At 48.7% G+C, this 16,010-nt stretch overlaps 1 protein-coding gene across 2 annotated transcripts; it reads left to right on the forward strand.

The window, feature by feature from the left end:
* Positions 1–906: 906 nt before the first annotated feature.
* On the forward strand, positions 907–15,943 carry Trpv6 (transient receptor potential cation channel subfamily V member 6). 2 transcript variants are annotated; one of them, XM_005083083.4, is made up of 15 exons: positions 907–1,330; positions 8,874–8,971; positions 9,116–9,238; positions 9,630–9,767; positions 10,081–10,179; positions 10,333–10,505; positions 10,968–11,114; positions 11,197–11,409; positions 11,703–11,789; positions 11,889–11,965; positions 12,163–12,328; positions 12,701–12,767; positions 13,430–13,698; positions 14,777–14,883; positions 15,194–15,943. In XM_005083083.4, exons 1-15 carry the CDS (start codon positions 1,203–1,205, stop codon positions 15,483–15,485), a joined length of 2,184 nt encoding a protein of 727 aa, XP_005083140.1. In that variant the 5' UTR covers positions 907–1,202; the 3' UTR covers positions 15,486–15,943. The 2 variants fall into 2 exon arrangements, with proteins under 2 accessions (XP_005083140.1, XP_040596348.1); XM_040740414.1 differs by lacking the exon at positions 9,116–9,238 and having other exon boundaries at positions 1,066–1,330.
* The last annotated feature ends 67 nt before the right edge of the window (positions 15,944–16,010 follow it).

Consider the following 16,010-nt stretch of genomic DNA (forward strand, 5'->3'; position numbering starts at 1 on the left):
GTCTTCTCTCCATGGGTAACAACTTCCTCATAAGGTCATCTGAGTTTGAGTGGATAATTATAGAGCCTAGTGACAGCGACCCAATGTCGCTCTGAGAAAATGGCCAGATAAAATTCTCTAGAGCATATAAAAATAATTTTTTCATTTACCTGCCCCCCCCAATCAGTTTTACCTAAGCATTCTTATACCTCTTATTTCAAGACAAGGTCTCTCTGACTGGTCTCTATCTTTCCTCTTTCCTGCCCCTAACTGTGCAATGCCACCTCACTGGACCCAACCTGTATCTCACCTGGTAACCTACCCACCCCAATAAGCAAGATCTTCCATGGATAGATTTTTATACCCTGACTCACTAGCTTGGGGATGTAAATTTACATCTTTAAGTGGTAGTGATGAAGACAGCCCACAGCCAAAAAAGCAAAGAATGTTCATCAGGCACTGGAGTGGGCTTACAACACCTAAAACACTTGCATGTACGCGCTCTCTCTCTCTCTCTGGTTCTTTACAAAAAAAAAAAAAGCAGTTGTCAACTCAACGTCGGTGAGAACTAAGTCTTTGCTGTTTATATACCTGTTCTGCGTCAGGCAAAGACATTTAACCCTGGGAGACAAGAGGACTTAAATTCCCAGGGCTTGTGGAGAGAGACAGGCAGAAGCTTCTCTATCCTGAAAAAAAAAAAGCCTTTTCTTCTCCTCACCGCCAAGAGTCCTTCAAGGGAGCCGGCCCAGAAAAAGGTCAATGGATATCCCAAAGTCCATGGGCCAGCTCTTTAATCTCTTTGAAGGCCTAGCAACAGTGGGAGAGTTCCAGGGTGGAGAGTTGCAGGTGAGCTGACGCATATCCTCAGCAGGCAGGACTTTGAGGCCTGTCTCTTTAAATCTCAGGTAATTTGGGAGGAGGAGGGGAGTGCCCACACAGCTCCTGCTCACTCCCAACAGGAGCTCCAGATATACAAGCCCAGCAGATCCTCAGCTCTGCCAAGTGGAACAACACAGGAGCCCTCTTCAGACTTAGGGGTGGCCACCGCCGCCGGAAGCCTCACCAGCAGCTCCCCAGGAGAAGTAGGAGGCAGGAGACGGGAGACGGGACCTCTACAGAGAGAGGGGAGGCCGGCTCTTGGGGGTGCCAATGTGGCCCCAAGGCCGAGCCCAGTCGGGGTCTGGCATCAGCCTCAGCCCCCCAAGGACCCAGCCTTCCACCCCATGGGGTGGTCACTGCCCAAGGAGAAGGGGTTGATACTCTGCCTCTGGAACAAGTTCTGCAGATGGTTCCACAGACAAGAGTCCTGGACTCAGAGCCGAGACGAGCAGAACCTGCTGCAGCAGAAGAGGTAAGCCTGCCATCTGCTTCTACTCCTACCAACGCAGCAGGGCTCCCACCCCACCCCCTCCCAGCTTGCTGAGTCTTTCTCTTGCCACCCCTGGCTGGACAGTCTGTGCCTCAGGTTATGGGCTGGCTCCTAGGATCTTAGCGCTTTCTCTTGAGTCTTGGCCCCATGGGGCTTGCTGGCCAGGATGTCGGTGGGAGGCAGCCTGGGCACAGATGTTCCTTATCTTTACGGTGTCCCATTCAATCATGTAGGCTTGTCGTGAGTACCTCCCCGGTAGCCAGGCACCTCACTGGCCCTGGCGAACCCTCTACTTCAAAGTTGATTGTGGCAGGATAATGTCTCACGTATCTGTACTCCATGTTCTTTTGGCAGTCTGTGGCAGAAATGCATTTTATATATAAGCACACACGTGGGAATGAATGAGAGAGTGATTGAATGAACACAGCAATAATAACTACGGCAAAAAAAATAAATGTGAAAATACTTAACCATTCCTGCACATTTGTCTCAGCCGCTGGAGGGACTTTAAGACCCAACAAAGCTCAGGCGCAGCCTGGGGTGTCTTCCTCTATATTGATGGGCTTGCATGACCTCCTGGCCACAATGCCTGAGATGCTCACCATGCTGCCTTTCATGCTAGGGGGTCTGGGAGAGAATCTGAAGTTTGAGTCCCCTTAGGAAGCCTCATATTTTGTTCCCACTCCCTGAAAACTTCCTTATAATCACGTGATACCCAATCCTGCCTCTCCTGACGCTCACTCCTGCCTCAGACAGCATCTTAGAGTTGGTTTTGGGACACTCACTCCTGCCTCAGACAGCATCTTAGAGTTGGTTTTGGGAGCAGGAGAATAGGAAATCCACTGGGTCTTGGGCCCACCCTGTGGTGGTGTCCTCTCTGACATTGTTAGTGGGGTTCCCCACACCATTGTGACATGCTAAAAGGAAGCTCTGCCTTTGGGGGCTCCCCCAGGCTATGCAGAGACAGGTAGCATGTGTGTTCACAGAGGAAAGGCTGGAGGTTTTGTCTTCGGGTCTTTCTCCATCTCTGAATGCAGCACTTGTCTTAAGCTGGCCTGAGGGCTGCCTGGGATTTCCTATTCTCTGTATTAAGCATTCCATGCCTGGATTTGCCCCTTCTTGGAGCTGTGGCTTTCCTGTCTCTCACAACAGCCACCCACCTCTCTCCCCCTCAGGGCTGGGAGAGTGGGGGCCAGGGCACATGTCTGGCTGATGACGACGTCTTAGGGCAACAGAATGGCATTGTTGTTAGAGAATAACTTCTCATTGGTTTCAATTCTCCTCCACCCACTCTCAGCACCCTGAAGCTGGGGGGCATCAGGCACAGACTGCAGAGATGTCATGGGCTTTGAAAGGGGTGGGTGAGGTTCCCATAGCTCCTGTGCATGAAGAACTGAGGGAAGGGCCTGGACCCAAGCAGACAGCTTGGCTAAGCATAAGCTATGTGCAGGCATGGAATCTGCACCCATTTCTTCCTGCCATCAAGTGGTCTCCTCTATGGTGTTGGGCTAGGAAGACCTAACCAGTTAGGGGGTTCTCCCCTCCATTTCCTGGTCTCTACATCTGTTTCCATAGTTCCTCAGCCTTCTTCTTCCCAGACTACCTGATGTCCTCAGGAGTGGCCCTCTTTGGATGTTACTTTCCAGAAAGAGCTGAAATTTCCTAGGAGTTTCTTGGCCTGAGAGGTCAGCTGCGCTTAGGGAAGGCATTGTGGAAATTGGACAAGCTGGGGGCCAGCACTTAAATAATCACTGAGCCGTGACAGAATCTCATCCTCTATGGTACCGTCACTCAGCTTATCTGATATAAAGCCCAACCCAGGCTTGGGAGGGAAGGGAAATTCTATCATCTCCATGAGAACCAACAAGCCTGGAGCTCAAGAGGGAACCCTCGAAAGGAATTCTGGGGTAGCACCAGGTAGGATTTCATGGAGCAGAAGATGGTTTCAGCGGAAGGCAAAGCTTTAAGAACTCTGCAAAATAAGCAGAGGTAAGGCAACCCTCTGCTGCGTGACACATTTCTCTTGGGTCTTAATCCATATTAGCTGAATTCTCAAATCTTTCCCGTTTCTTCCAAACCTCTTCTTCTGGTTTCTCATTTCTGTGTGACCAATGTATTAAACATTGATTGAGCATAACGTATACTCCACTAGATTTGTGGGAAATTAACCTAATGTAGTTCATAACTCTCAAAGAGCTCATGTCCTGCTGGACAAAATGTACCAATGTTCATGTTGTTCCTACATATCTTCTGATTAAATCAGCGTCAGAGACAAAGAAGTCGTATTGTTGCTGTGTGTGTTACAAAGTTAGGCTCGTGGTAGATTCATCAATGCAGAACATTTATAGAATTTTTCCTTTGTAATAAGTACCAAACAATGTTGTACATTAGCAATATATACATAAATTATATTCCTTAGGCATTATGGGTCACCTAGGAAGGTAGGGCAGTGTTACCTTCCTATGCTCCCAGTACTTGGAATATTGAAGCAAGGGACTGATAAGCTCACAAGGCTAACTTGGGCAACACAGTAAAACTTGTTTCCAAAAGTCCAAAATTAATGAACAAGTTGAATATTATAGCCCTCACTTTATAATCCCAGTACTTGGAAGGCTGAGGCAGGAGGGTTACCACAAGTTTATCATTGACTACACAGTGAGTTCCAGGCCAACCTGGGCAACAGAGTACAGTCATGTCTTAAAGTCTACTAGATGATTATATAAATGACGTGCAAATATTATATCACTGTAGGGAATGTTCTAGAGCTTGTATGGATTTTGGTATGCGAGGAATGTTATAGAACCAACGTTCTACAGATTCTGGAAGAATAACTGTGCTTAGGTTGAAGGTGAGCACGGTGAAGGTCATGAAAAGGTTTAAGTGAGTTTAAACAAGAGAGCAGAGAAGGAAACTGTCCTATCTGTTATCTGATTTCTGCTAGTGTGGGGTGTGCTGGGAGCTTCGCAGAGCTGCCCAACCTGACTTCCCACCTGTCCTGTGCTGGCATTTTCACTCCCTGGGAGGACAGGGAGTCATGCTGGCCATTTGAGTTGGGTTACGTGAAAACCTGTATAAATGATGTATGTGAGCTGGTGTTTCTGTGAAAGCTCAGTTCTGACTCTCTCCTGAGGACCTCAGTTCTTACCTTGGTAAGTGCACGCGGCATGTGCCTGTTTGCTTGCCCGTGTAAGGGAGCTGTGGCAGTTAAGAAACAGCTTGGTTCCACATCTTGAAATAGGCACATTCTCCAGTTTCTGACTTCCTCGTCTCATCGCCAGGAATCTCAGCTGGAGGGAGGTGGCTCATGAGTGCCCAGTGTATGCCATGTTCCCACACATGGCTGCTCTTTCTCATCTGCGGCCATTGCTCTGGGCCTGACCCCCCACCTCCCAAGAAAATTCAGGAAGGGCCATAAAAACTAGAAGAACCACATAATTTAGTGGTGAGCACCTGGGGCCATGCTCTTGGTAAGCAAGTCTGCCTTTTAACCCTGTGTGGTCTTCTGGCAGCTCTCTGACCCTGCTGCCTCAGTTTCTTTTCCTTAATAAAAAAATGGAGAGAATTACTCTCATCTGGTGTTGTGTGGCTGTGGAAAACAGAAGTGGGACTAAACGGTGTTACTTTGGAAACTGACAGGTGTACTAAACAAATGGGATTGTGACAAAGAATAGCATTAAAAGACAGCTACCGAGGATGACAAGCATGAGTGGGCTATGAACGTCCTCCTAACAGAAATGGATCCCATCAGAATGAATCTGTATCAACCACATGCTATTACCACTCACAGTCTGCCCAGGGCCTACGGTCAGCCGTAAGGGCATTTGTAGAGAAACTCCCGTGTACCTTCAGAGTGCCCCCATCCCAGCCAGCCCTTCTATTCCCAATCAACAGGACAGAGGAAAGGCTAAGGAGGCACTTGTCTCAGCTCAGAATGACCTGGTTGGACTAATCACTTCAGAGTACTCATCCTGAGAGGCCCTATGTGTTACAGGCACAGTTTCTACTCTCCTGACCTGAACATTCCTTAAAACTCTTGGATCCTTCCTTGTTTCCCAGAGTAAAAGGCAGAGCATGACTCATGGGCATGACACGCATAGACTTATATGTTCATAAGAACCAGGAGCAGAGAGTTGGAGGACCAGAAGTCATGGAGGAAGGAAACCAAGGACTCTCACTTGGAGACATAATGTTGACTTTGAACAAGAGAACTCTAACTTAGGTCCCCAACAACAACAGAATTGTACTAGGTTATGTGTCAAAAAAGCCTATTACTGAGTTTTCCCCCCAAGGCATTATGGAACTACACTGTTCAATTTTGTACTTAATCACCAGGTAAAACAAACATCGAAGAACCTGGAAATATCTTCCATGGTCTGATGATTTCTATTTCTTTTCGCTACTTTCTGATCACACCTTTTTGTTTCTTTCCTACTTATTTTAGTTAGTAAATATTCTGTATGCTTATGGAGCTTTAATCTCTTTTTATGTGAAGAATCCTTTCCTGTTAATCAGTTAAGAATAATTGCCCCTGTATATCAGGATTTCTCTACCCTGGCATGGTTAGCATGTTGAGTATGGTAAATCTTTGTAAGAGCCCTATACGGGGTGTTCAGCGTTGTTGCTTTACTTTATCTCCTGTACCTTAGTTGTTCTTTAACTTTCTATGATGGGTTGCTATCTGATAATCTTACACTTCTTCTTTTGGCGGCCAAGGGTCCTGATGCAAGTTTGGAGTTCTGGGTCCTCACTGCCAAAACTAGTAGGGAGTTAGAACTTTGTCTGCTATCACCTTGTGGCCCTATGCAGTTACTGCAGGTTATAAAGTAGAATGGAAAAGGCTGCCTGACCCTTCCTTCTTCATTCTACTGGATTCTGACGTTCGCAAGGAGAGGAGACCACTTCTTACAAACGTTGTGGAGTTGGGTTATAAGCTATTTCTTTACCGGGGGTATTGTCTGAGTAATTTGCCAGGTAAGACACAGGATGCCTCTTTCTATTTGACTTTCAGATGAACAATGGATAAGTTGTTACTGTAGGCATGCCCCAAAAATATTGCATAGAGTTGGAGCGAGACGTTGTAAATGGATATGATCAAAATTACATCTATAAATGCATGGCATTTTCAAAGAACACATAAAATAGTATTGAAATAGTTGTATAACTAGAGTTCAGTTTTAATTGAGCATCATGTAACTGTACTCTTTTATCTGTCAGTCTTTGGTCTTTCACAGGACTGGTAGGATAGCAGCAGGCAAAAAGGAAAGGATTACATAGGAAATAGAGGCTTGTGGGAGGCCGTTACCAGCTTCAGAGATGTTTCATGAACAAAAGGAAACTCTGTGATTCCCAAGTATAGAAAAAGAAACATGTTCTATTTACAACACAAAGTGCAAGATGTTATAATAAAAATAAGACCAAAGAAAAGAGTGAAAAATGTTCTAGAAATGGTGGTGGTGGTGTGTGTATGTTGGAAGAAGCTTTGTTTCCCCTACATTCTAGTGCTGACTTTAAAATATCTATGTAAGAGGTAAGAGAGCTTTGGGCAAATGGCCAGAGTCATGGTGGTGGCGAAAGGTCTAGAAAACGCGTTTTGCAGCAGTGCTTTCAAGCCAAACTCTGTTTTTCTCTTATGTTATCTGTTTGTTTCACTTGGGTATATGCATATTTAGTGTTGGCTTTGGGGAGGGGTAGACAGAGACAGTAAGAGGGGCAGTAAAGCCACCTTGACATCAATACTGATTCATCCATTCTCCCGCTATCATAGTGAGCAACCACTGCACACAAGGAGTGCAGAATGCACAATGGACAATCACTGGGTTGAGGGGGTGGATTCAGGAAGAAGCAGCCTTGTGGGCACAGGTCCAAGCAGAACGGTGTGCTCTGTGGGGCTGAGGTGTGCAGTGAGACCGAAATGCCAAGCGTAAGGAGTGAGGGGGAAGATCAGAGAGTGGAAAAAAATGGTCCCACCAAGACCGTGAGGACCTCTGTGTTCCTTATCCTTGGGCATTGAGAGATCTGTCCGCCTTCTGTAAGCTGTGGCTGCATTGCCATTTAGAAAGACTATCTTGAGAACATTAAAAAGAATGGACTAGGGGTAAGTAGGGTGCAGGGAACCCAAGAAAATGTCTTGCTAATCCTGGACCAGAGCATGAAGATGTGAATTAATGAGCTTTAGTAGCAATAAGGAGAAAGAACTAAATGGAGACAGAATCTTAGATGATTGATTGAACCTGGTTGCTGCCTGTGGACCTATGAGGGAGCTGGGGTTATGGTTGGGAGAGATAGGAGTCACTTTCTTCTCCTTATCACTTTCCTAATCCAAGTTCTACAGTACATTCAAGAAGAAACGTAAGAGGGAGATGAGATCATTCAAATCCACGTGAAAACCAATAAATGAATTCTCTAAATTAGATTCTTTCCTTCCCCCTCATCTGTCATTGTTGGCCACCTTTTATATCTTCACAGGTACTAATAGCAGAAATAAAGTAGCACCTAAGGCTCTGTAGACAGGTGTGGAGATGATGGATGGCTTTACTTCCTAAGCTTTAAGCGTACTCTTTAGAGATGGGGGTTCCAAAGCTTGACTCGGATGTATCACTTTAGCAATTTCACATGCATGGACCACACTCAATACCTCCTGGCTTGAGTAATGTTTCCTGAACTTTCATTTGTGCAAAAAGTCCATTGGGAGTCTTCCTAAACTGCAGACCTGGTCATTTTGTATCAAAGGATAATCAGAGAGCTGAAATTTCTTACCAATTTCTATAAGATGCTGATCATCTATAGGATTTCTGATTTAAGAAGGAAAATGGTGGAAATTAAGATGCGAGGAGAGAGGGGTGTGCGTGACCACGGCCCAGAGTCAGGCTTTCTGGCAAGGGCTGTTGCTGTTTTTAGACTGAGTCCTGATGATACGGCCAGAAAGAGGAGGGAAGTGGAGGAATTAAATGTTCCACACACTGAAGGTCAAACAGTAAGGCCTCTTGTAATAGAAGAAAACCCACTAGTCTCTGCATGTTGCCTCCCTCCACAAATATGGGGGAGGAGCTCCTTATACCTCTAGTACATAGAAAACAAGACTTATCATGCAGGGCAATCTCGGGAAACTGCTGAGTCCAGAATAGGACCACTCCCAGCATGCACAGATCATGTGGTGAGTGTATGCCTGAAGAAAGCTCCTTATTTCTTTGTCCAATATGCACAGATGGCTCACACACACACACACACACACACACACACACACACACACACACACACACGCCCTAGATGTTCTGGTTCCAGCACCAGGGAATAGGGAAACTAGTCTGGGCATTCTCTTACCTGGGCTCAATGCTTGAAGTCAGTTTAGGAGAGCTGCACAATGAAGAGAAGAGGGTTGGTGACTTCTGAACGGTAATAACCCATCCGTCTGGGTCAGGAGCCTCTCCATCCATTCCTGCTGTGACACAGAAGTCTAAGCGAAGCCTTCACACCGTGTCCTACAACTGCTCACTGTTACCACCTTTCTTGTCCCATTTCCTCGTAGGATCTGGGAGTCGCCTCTTCTTCTAGCTGCAAAAGAGAATGATACCCAGGCCCTGAGAAAGCTGCTCAAGTTTGAAGGATGTGAGGTGCACCAGAGAGGTACGGAGCGGAGTCCTAGCCATGGTCTGTGGGTCAGTCCCCCACGTCGCAGACATCCCTAAGAGAGCCCACGACCTAGAGTACGTTTTCCTCCGTTGACTGTGCCAAAGACATTATTTGCCTTTCCCCCCCTCTAAATGCCAGGAGCCATGGGGGAGACTGCACTGCACATAGCAGCCCTCTATGATAACCTGGAGGCTGCCATGGTGTTGATGGAGGCGGCCCCAGAGCTGGTCTTTGAGCCCATGACCTCTGAGCTATACGCAGGTGAGGCCCTAAGGATGGATGTTTTCCAGAAACCTCAGATAGGTAATCTGGGGAAACAGATAAGCTATCTGAAGATCCCTAATTTTTATTAATATCATCCCACAAGCTGTCCTTTTTCTGAGTCCCGATGAAAAGTTATCACGTCTGGTCCCTGATCTCCCAGAGACCCAGAGAAGGGGCAGAGTTGGATGGAGGGAGCAAAGGGATCTACTGAGAACCCTTAGCATCCTCAAGGCCCCTGCCATCAATCCAAGATGGCCACACACACACACACACACACACACACACACACACACACACACACACACACACAAACTTTGGGGCCATGTGAGAGGGATTCCTTCAGGTTCCTGAGAACAGATAATGTGGCTTGCAACTCTCTTTGGGGCAGGTCAGACTCCATTGCACATTGCAGTCATGAACCAGAATGTGAATCTGGTCCGCGCCCTGCTGGCCCGAGGGGCCAGTGTCTCTGCCAGAGCTACTGGCTCCGCCTTCCGCCACAGTCCCCACAACCTCATCTACTATGGTGAGATCCAGAGCCAGGATCAGAGGTGCAAAGTGGGGCAAGGGTCGTAGGAGGGGAGGCTCAGGAGGGCCCTTTCCTTGGTTGTCTTCTGGGGAGCTGGGAGGGTGGTGCTTCTAAGACGTGGAGGCAGAGGCCAACTCCCTCCATCACCCCCTCTGGACTGTGCCTCCCTGAGGTTTCTCCTGGGCGTGGGATCCCGAGCCACAAGCTGAGACGTGGGAGGAGGAGGAGGCAGTTGTTGGGCTGAAGGGCAGAGGTCCCTCTCCTCTCCTGATCCCGCTGTGTCCTGTCACATACCTCCTTGTGTCCACAGGAGAGCACCCTCTGTCCTTTGCTGCCTGTGTAGGCAGTGAGGAGATTGTCAGGCTGCTCATTGAACATGGAGCTGACATCCGGGCTCAGGACTCTCTGGGTAGGAGCTGGGATGGGGGGAAAGTGTTGGATGCTGTGTGTGTGTGTGTGTGTGTGTGTGTGTGAGAGAGAGAGAGAGAGAGAGAGAGAGAACACTGGGTGGGACAGGGAGTGAATCATCAGGGAACCCGATGACAACCTCTGTCTTCCCCAGGAAATACAGTACTGCACATACTCATCTTGCAGCCCAACAAAACCTTTGCCTGCCAGATGTACAACCTGCTGCTGTCCTATGACGGGGGAGACCACCTGAAGTCCCTGGAACTCGTGCCCAACAACCAGGGACTCACCCCCTTCAAGCTGGCTGGAGTGGAAGGCAATATTGTGGTGAGACCCATGTCCTAGGGCGTCTTTAATGGTCCTGGTTTTACGTTGCTGGGAACAAAGAGAACTGAATACATCTAAGAGGCTTAGGTCCAATCCTCGGCTCTACTTAGGATCTGCTTCAGCCTGTGTCTTTCATTCACTGGCCCGTTTTTTTTCTCTGTACCTGTTTACTCTGACCAAAGTACTGGGAATTTGTGTAGTCTAGACCTTATCCTGAGGTTTTCTGCAATGCCTAAGCCCACTTGTCCTTCCCTGAAGAGTGACATGCTAATTTCCCCGTATCTCCAGGCTCTGGACTGAATCGTGGGGCAGGGTAAATCTAGGGTTCCGGTGACATGAGTTCTTTTGACTTCCAAAGGCTGTGGTCTTTACAGGAAGGCCGACACCTTCTCTGATTTTTCCCCCCTTGGGCTTTGGCAAGTCCTTCATCTGTGGATCCTGACCATCTCTACTCTCTTTCAGATGTTCCAACACCTGATGCAGAAGCGAAAACATATCCAGTGGACATATGGGCCGCTGACGTCTACTCTTTATGACCTCACCGAGATTGACTCCTCAGGAGATGATCAGTCGCTGCTGGAGCTTGTTGTCACTACAAAGAAGCGTGAGGTACAGAGTCTTCACAGCTCAGGCCCCGGGGAAGGGTGGCGGGCTCTCGGAGGGAGGTACTGTCCTATTCCTGCTGTTGTAGGCCCGCCGGATTCTGGACCAGACGCCCGTGAAGGAGCTGGTGAGCCTCAAATGGAAGAGGTACGGGCGGCCTTACTTCTGCGTTCTGGGCACCATCTACGTGTTGTACATCATCTGCTTTACTATGTGCTGCGTCTACCGTCCCCTCAAGCCCAGGGCCACCAACCGCACCAATCCCCGGGACAACACCCTGCTGCAGCAGAAGCTTCTTCAGGTGACAACTTGGTAGCGGCAGGATGGTAGCGCATCTGGAATCTTCTCCTCACAGCGTTGTCCCACTTTTCCTGGCTCCCCACCAGGGTTTCCCCTCTCACCTTAGATGTCCGAGAAGTGGGCGCAGACTCAACATGTGCGCACACAGGAACACACCCGCATTCTTGCTCTAGGAGCAGAGTTTGGGACCAGCTGAACCTCATGGTCCGGAAAGAATCTGAAAGACCCGACGGCCTTGGGAGCTCTTACATTGGACAGAGACAGGGGCGATTTACCAATATCTTTCCTCCCTAGGAGGCCTACGTGACCCCCAAGGATGACTTACGGCTGGTGGGGGAGCTGGTGAGCGTCATTGGGGCTGTGATCATCCTGCTGGTGGAGGTAAAGCGTAGATGGGACCCTGGCGGAGGCTGTCTGCCCCAGAGCCCAGCCCGCACTCTGGTCTACAAGTGTCTTTATGTCTCCTTGGCTTCCTTCCAGATTCCAGACATCTTCAGGTTGGGGGCCACCCGATTCTTTGGGCAGACCATCCTTGGGGGGCCGTTCCATGTCATCATGTGAGTGTCTCCTTCACCTCACTCCCAGAGCTTCCATCGTCCTCCTTCCCTCGGTGCTGTGCGACCCCGGGGTACTGAGTACGGAGGGCGAGGCTGAATCTGACAGCATGGGGCCTGTTAGAACTACACTCTGGCTGTTAGGTCCCCAGGATGAGCCTGACTTTTTCACGCCATTCCCCCATTTCTTTCCCTTCCAGTGTCACTTATGCCTTCATGGTGCTGGTGACCATGGTGATGCGGCTCACCAATGCTGATGGGGAGGTGGTGCCTATGTCCTTTGCTCTGGTGCTGGGTTGGTGCAATGTTATGTACTTTGCCAGAGGATTCCAAATGCTTGGTCCCTTCACCATCATGATCCAGAAGGTCAGTGTCTCTCCCCCTTCCCCCCCTGCCCCCATGCTTCCTAAATAAAGAGCCCTAGACCAAGATTAAGCAAACACTTTCTCACAGGGCTGGGTAGTACATATTTCAGGTGTTGTGAACACTACATGATTCTTGTTACATATTCCCGCTATTTTTTCCTCTGAAAAAAAATTAAAATCCTCTTATAAGCTTAAAAATCATCCTTAGCTTAAGATCCTAACCAAGACAGGGCAGGCAGATTTAGCCAGAAGGGTGTAGTTTGCCAACACATCCTGGTGTATGGAGTCATAAGACTTTTGAGGTTAGATTTACTGATGTCAGATGGGTAACTGGTCTGAAAGTGTGGTGTTCTCTGCCTCTTCCTCTCCGTAGATGATTTTTGGTGACTTGATGCGATTCTGCTGGCTGATGGCTGTGGTGATCCTGGGATTTGCTTCAGGTAAATCACCAATCCAGGACAGAGGCTGTGGGAGGAAAAAGCTGGAGTGGGGGTGGGCGTTAGAGAGTACAGAATTCTTCAGACTGAACTGGAGGGAGGCCAGATGTTAGAGGAGGTCATGTAACGCGTAAAAGTGGGACGCTGCTCAGAAATGAGGGACAGTAGTATCAGGGGGCAGATAGGAGCACAGCCTTGTGGAAAGGAGTGGAGCATGACAACTTAAAATGTACTGTTTGTCAGGTGATCAAGGGCAGGGATGGGCATGCTAAGGTGCACAGGAGACAGGGTCTCAACACTAGACAGAGAACTACGGGCAACTACGGAATGCTGACAGGGACACAGTCTTTCTTGGGGAAGAGCACACCAAGTGAAAAACATATAGACATGTAACATTATGCAGACCCAGCCGGCCGCGCTTATGTATTTAGGAAATGTGTATGCATTCAGGAACTGTGTCAACAGTCAGTGAAAAAGGCACCTTCAATTTGGTAATACAATGACATTATAACCTCAAAAAAATAAACAATTTAAAAATGCATTCTTCTGAGCTGAAGCAGCAGTCTGAGATGAAGGGAATGCTATGGATGCAGAGAGCAGAGAGCTGGTGGTGGGCTAGTCCTGATGCAGTTGCCATGGTAACTCTCACCCCTTGGGTGGAGCAGCCTTCTATATCATCTTCCAGACAGAGGACCCTGATGAGCTGGGCCATTTCTTTGACTACCCCATGGCGCTGTTCAGCACGTTCGAGCTCTTCCTCACCATCATCGACGGCCCTGCCAACTATGACGTGGACCTGCCTTTCATGTACAGCATCACCTACGCCGCCTTCGCCATCATCGCCACGCTGCTCATGCTCAACCTCCTCATTGCCATGATGGGCGACACTCACTGGAGAGTTGCGCATGAGAGGGATGAGCTCTGGAGGGCGCAGGTGAGCCCCCTGGTGGCTAGGAGGGTTACTGCACCTGCCTTCTTCTTGCCCAGGAAGTGGCCATGCTAAAATAATAATAGCAGCAGCCGTGTTTGTACTCATGGGTATCTGGGTAGGTTTTTGCACAAGTCACAAAATAATGCGACATTCCCGGGGAAATTCAATTAGCAACGGAGAGCACTTCTAGAGTCTCTGGGAAGATTTCTGTATATTTCTCTCAACAATTGAATCCTCAGTCTTTTCTAGAAATACCGTGAACAAATGGCTAAAACTATATTTGGTAAATTGTGCTCCCAAGTAAGAGTGGAAGTATCTTGTCTCTTGAAAACACTGAAGCCTGCAAAAATTGACCCAGAAAAATTGGAAGTGTTATAAATAATGACATTTAAAAAAAAAAACACTTTCTTCAGCAGCAGAAGCTATCTTCAGTAAGATCGGTATTATGACGGGCATAAAGGACAATGAGATGAACCAAGTCCTCATTTAAAAATATACCCGAAAAATAATTTATCTCAACAAAAATAATTTAAGCAAAATAAAAACGGAGCTATAAAACCCTGGAAAGCATTTAACTATGATTTGTGGAAATGGAGTAAAACCTAATCTGGCTAAGAAGGTTTTGCTGGGAGAAATATTTTGAAAATATGTTGATATTGGGTTTCCAAGCAGGATGTTTATATTCTTAAAGCACTTGGTGTGTGCGGGTTTGGAACATTCCGAGAGCTGTGAGACTCCTCTGTTTTTCACAATCTTGCCCATACCTTTGGTCAAAGTCTCTCCTGAGGGTACACTTTTACAGGCCATCTGCGCCTCACCTGGCTTTGCCATGGCTTTCAAGTCATAGGATAAAGAACTGTGGGGCTCAAGTCCCATCCACTCTCTTCCACAGAAGGTGCTCTACCAAGTTCATGCAGCCATCTTTGGTTGGGAGGGCGGGTCTTGCTTCTATTTCTAGAGAGCCACAAGCCCGGGAGTTTGTTTCTAAATTGTCTTCCCTTTTCCTGGCCTCCCCTCCCCTCTCTGCCCTTTTCAGTCTGCACCTGATCTCTCTGACTTCCCTTTTTGTCCCTAAACACAGGTTGTAGCCACCACCGTGATGCTGGAGAGGAAGCTGCCTCGCTGCCTGTGGCCTCGCTCTGGGATCTGTGGGCGCGATTACGGACTTGGGGACCGCTGGTTCCTGCGGTAAGACGCGTGGTCCCCTTGGTGGTGTTTCCTAAGCAGTGACTTTGCATTGCTGTCCTCTTGCTTCCGGAAGCTCGGTGGAGGTCTGTATGCTTCCCAGGCCCCTTGCTTATCAGAGCTTGGGCTCCTAAGCATCCGCAGAGCAGAGCCTATAGCCTCCTGGGGCCTGGTTGTTGAGGGGCTGGTGTTCTGCGTCCCCACGGCGGCTTCATAGAGCCTCCAACCATGGTGGGGTTGAACGAGACATGTCGACCGCAGGTCTTCCTTTCAGTTCCCCTGTTTCTGAATCCCCTCCTCCCACCCCCTCCAGGGTAGAAGACAGGCAAGACCCCAACAGGCAACGCATCCGCCGCTACGCACGGGCCTTCCAGCAACAAGACGGCCTCTACTCGGAGGACGTGGAAAAAGACTCGGGAGAAAAACTGGAGATGACACGCTCCTTTGGTGCCTACCTGTCCTTTCCCACACCCTCCGTGTCTCGAAGCACCTCCCGGAGCAGCTTCAACTGGGATAGGCTGCGACAAGGGACTCTAAGGAGGGACCTTCGAGGGATAATCAATTGGGGCCTAGAAGACGGGGAGGGCTGGGAGTACCAGATCTGAAGGTTGACTCTCACCAAGCGTCGAAACAGAGCGAAAGAAAGCCAGTTAGCAAGTAGAAGTCAGCCCCCAGAGTCCAGGGGGAAGGGGGAGGGGCATGCCAAGGAATGCACACTGGGGATACACGTTCCGGGTCTCCACGGCCCCTTCAGCTTGGGGCAAAGGCAAGGAGACTCCGTGGTGCTTGCCTCAACCAATCATCCCTTGATCTCTTACGGGAGCTCAACTGCACACTAGAGCACTTTAATGACAGGCTTGCCATCTTGGGCACCTGCCTCCACCCAGGCCTTGTAAACGGGAGTGACAGAACTCCTCCCAGAGTGCTCCAGACAACCGATGGAGAACGCTGAGCTTGTGGGAGGGAAGGCGTCTGTGATGGAGAGACGCAGGCACTAGTCTTGGGGTGGGGAAGCTGGGATGAGCCTCGCCACCTTCCAATAAAGTCATGTCCTGATTCCCCACCCAGATCCCCCGTGTGTTTCGGCGAACTTAACCACTGGCCCACCCTGCCGTGCGGCTCTGCTCCTC

Source organism: Mesocricetus auratus, unplaced genomic scaffold (assembly GCF_017639785.1).
Source record: "Mesocricetus auratus isolate SY011 unplaced genomic scaffold, BCM_Maur_2.0 Super-Scaffold_100694, whole genome shotgun sequence".
In the NCBI taxonomy this organism is placed as follows: domain Eukaryota; kingdom Metazoa; phylum Chordata; class Mammalia; order Rodentia; family Cricetidae; genus Mesocricetus; species Mesocricetus auratus.

Coding starts and splice junctions, on each gene's coding strand:
- Trpv6 (XM_005083083.4), top strand. CDS start 1,203: ATGGGGTGGTCACTGCCCAAGGAGAAGGGGTTGATACTCTGCCTCTGG. Junction 12,768..13,429: donor GATCCTGGGATTTGCTTCAG/GTAAATCACCAA, acceptor TGGGTGGAGCAG/CCTTCTATATCATCTTCCAG. Junction 13,699..14,776: donor ATGAGCTCTGGAGGGCGCAG/GTGAGCCCCCTG, acceptor CCCTAAACACAG/GTTGTAGCCACCACCGTGAT.